At 44.4% G+C, this 1985-nt stretch overlaps 1 protein-coding gene across 1 annotated transcript; it reads right to left on the bottom strand.

Moving 5' to 3' along the window:
• Window positions 1-500: 500 nt before the first annotated feature.
• LOC138883807 (uncharacterized) lies at window positions 501-1716 on the bottom strand. Its single transcript, XM_070164520.1, has 2 exons — window positions 1027-1716; window positions 501-596 (listed from the first exon to the last, which is right to left on the bottom strand). The coding sequence occupies exons 1-2, from the start codon at window positions 1714-1716 to the stop codon at window positions 501-503; spliced, it is 786 nt and encodes a 261-aa protein (XP_070020621.1).
• Between the last annotated feature and the right edge of the window lie 269 nt (window positions 1717-1985).

Genomic DNA, 1985 nt, shown 5'->3' with positions numbered 1-1985 from the left:
ATATGCAGTGCTCGATTGAGATTCAAACCTTCGGGCGGCAGCTCATCTTCGTGGAAGATAATCTTATGGCTCTCCAGTAGTTGACTGACCATGTTGGTCATTTCTCCACCAGTGATGTTATTGGGTACATAAGCCTCGCTCAGTACTTTCATCAAAGCGTTCTTGTGTGCCTCTGAATTTTGGAATAGTGACAAGATAGATATCTAAGTAGGGACTTTGTTCAGGTGGTCAACAACGGAATACTCCTTTGCCTGTACTTTCCTCCACATGTCATCCAACCCGGTCTTAATGATAGGATGCCTAGGAGTGGCCTCCTTACTCGAACCCCCTAGGTGTTCAGGTGTATAGACTCTTCTAGTTCTAGTTATCCCTTGGGCAGCATCAGATTCCTCTACCTTGGCTTTCCATTTCCGCCGAGCCTCGGCAATATAATCTTAAGGTATTATTTTTGAGTTGAATAGGGGTGTAGTTGATACTGTCATAGTAAAAGGTGTGACCACTTATACTTCAAATGGAGTGGAGGTGGCTACGGGCGGAGCCACTTTCACCTCAAATGGAACTGATGCAGTTACCTCAACATCAATTGGTGCCTGAGTCTGAACCATAACAGGAGTAAGTATGACTGCAACCTTAAAGTCATCGCCTTTCCGAATGAGCCCGATCGATCCCTTGGGATGCACAAGTTTTGTTCGGATTGACCTATTGGGATGGATTTTCTAATGTCACAGCGGGAACATGAGTGACGTAACCTTCGGCTTTTAACCTTTCATACAGTTGGTCGATGTGCTCAACAATGGTGATATGTTGTCTGGGTGGGTTGCGGTCGATATTGGATCTTGGTCTTGGATAATTTTGGCGAGCTGGTGGTGATTGGAAGTGATATGGTTGGGAATTATAGGTGTGATGGACAGTGGCTAGTTGAGAATATCTGGGAGATGAAGGTTGATATGTAGGCGGTGATGCTTGGTATGTGGGTGGAGGTATTTGATATATAAGTGGAGAATTTGGGCCCTGGGATACCATTACCGCCCCAATATCTCTCTTCTTCGATATGCCACCTGATTGTAGTGCCTTATTCGTGGATTGCAAGGCCTCGAAGTTTGTTACCATCCCGCTTTTGATTCCTTCCTCGATCTTTTCTCCGAGTTTGATGATGTTAGAGGACTTGTGGTTTTCAATAAATATCAACCTCTCATAATAGTTTGGATCCTGTGCCCTGACGAAGAAATTATTCATCTGTTCTTCATCCAAAGCGGGCCTGTCCTTGGCTGCTTCTGACCTCCAATGAGTAGCGTACTCACAGAAAGTCTCAGTAGGTTTCTTCTTAAGATTTTGAATGTAGAAGACATCCGGTGTATTCTTTGTGTTGAACCTGAACCGGTCCATGAAATCCGATGCAATGCTAACCCAATTGGACCATTTCTTGGGATTTTGCCTAATATACCAAGACAAAGCGTCCCTAGTACGACTCCTTATAAAGAGCTTCATTCGGATCTTTTCGTCTTTCCCGACCCTGACAAGCTTGTCATAATAGGTCCTTAGATGAACACTGGGATCACCTGTACCATTGAATATTTCGAACTTGGGAGGTTTGTACCTTTCTGGCAGTTCGATATCTGGCTGTATGCACAGATCTTCATAATTCAAACCCTCTATTCCTCTGTCGCCTTCAACACCTTGAACTCGGCTTGTTAACTTCTTGAGTTCTTTAGCCATGTTCTTAATGAGCAGGTCCTTCTCAAAGAATTTTGGTGCACAGGAGATTGGTTGGGTAGAATGAGGTATAGTTTCCACATATATGGGATTGCTTTGATGGGTGCCAAGAACTTGGGTGTAGTGATGGTCATTGGTGGAGTTTTGTGGATCGGGAATGGGTTGTGTGTTTTGGGGAGTATGGTAAGTGGTGGTTGGTGGGTACTGAATTGGTTGATGATGATGTTGAGGTGGAGTTGGTATTGGCAGCCGATTGATATTTTGGGGTGAAG

The sequence above is a fragment of the Nicotiana sylvestris genome, chromosome 12 (genome assembly GCF_000393655.2).
Source record: "Nicotiana sylvestris chromosome 12, ASM39365v2, whole genome shotgun sequence".
Taxonomy (NCBI): Eukaryota; Viridiplantae; Streptophyta; class Magnoliopsida; order Solanales; family Solanaceae; genus Nicotiana; species Nicotiana sylvestris.
The sequence above is the reverse complement of the archived record's forward strand: the minus strand, read 5'-3'. Positions and strand labels throughout refer to the sequence as shown.

Bases quoted from the DNA above. Each gene is read 5' to 3' on its own strand.
- LOC138883807 (XM_070164520.1), bottom strand. From the start codon at position 1,716: ATGGCTAAAGAACTCAAGAAGTTAACAAGCCGAGTTCAAGGTGTTGAA. The intron at 597-1,026 runs GTAATGGTATCC...GTTATGGTTCAG, and splicing joins AGAAGAGAGATATTGGGGCG to ACTCAGGCACCAATTGATGT.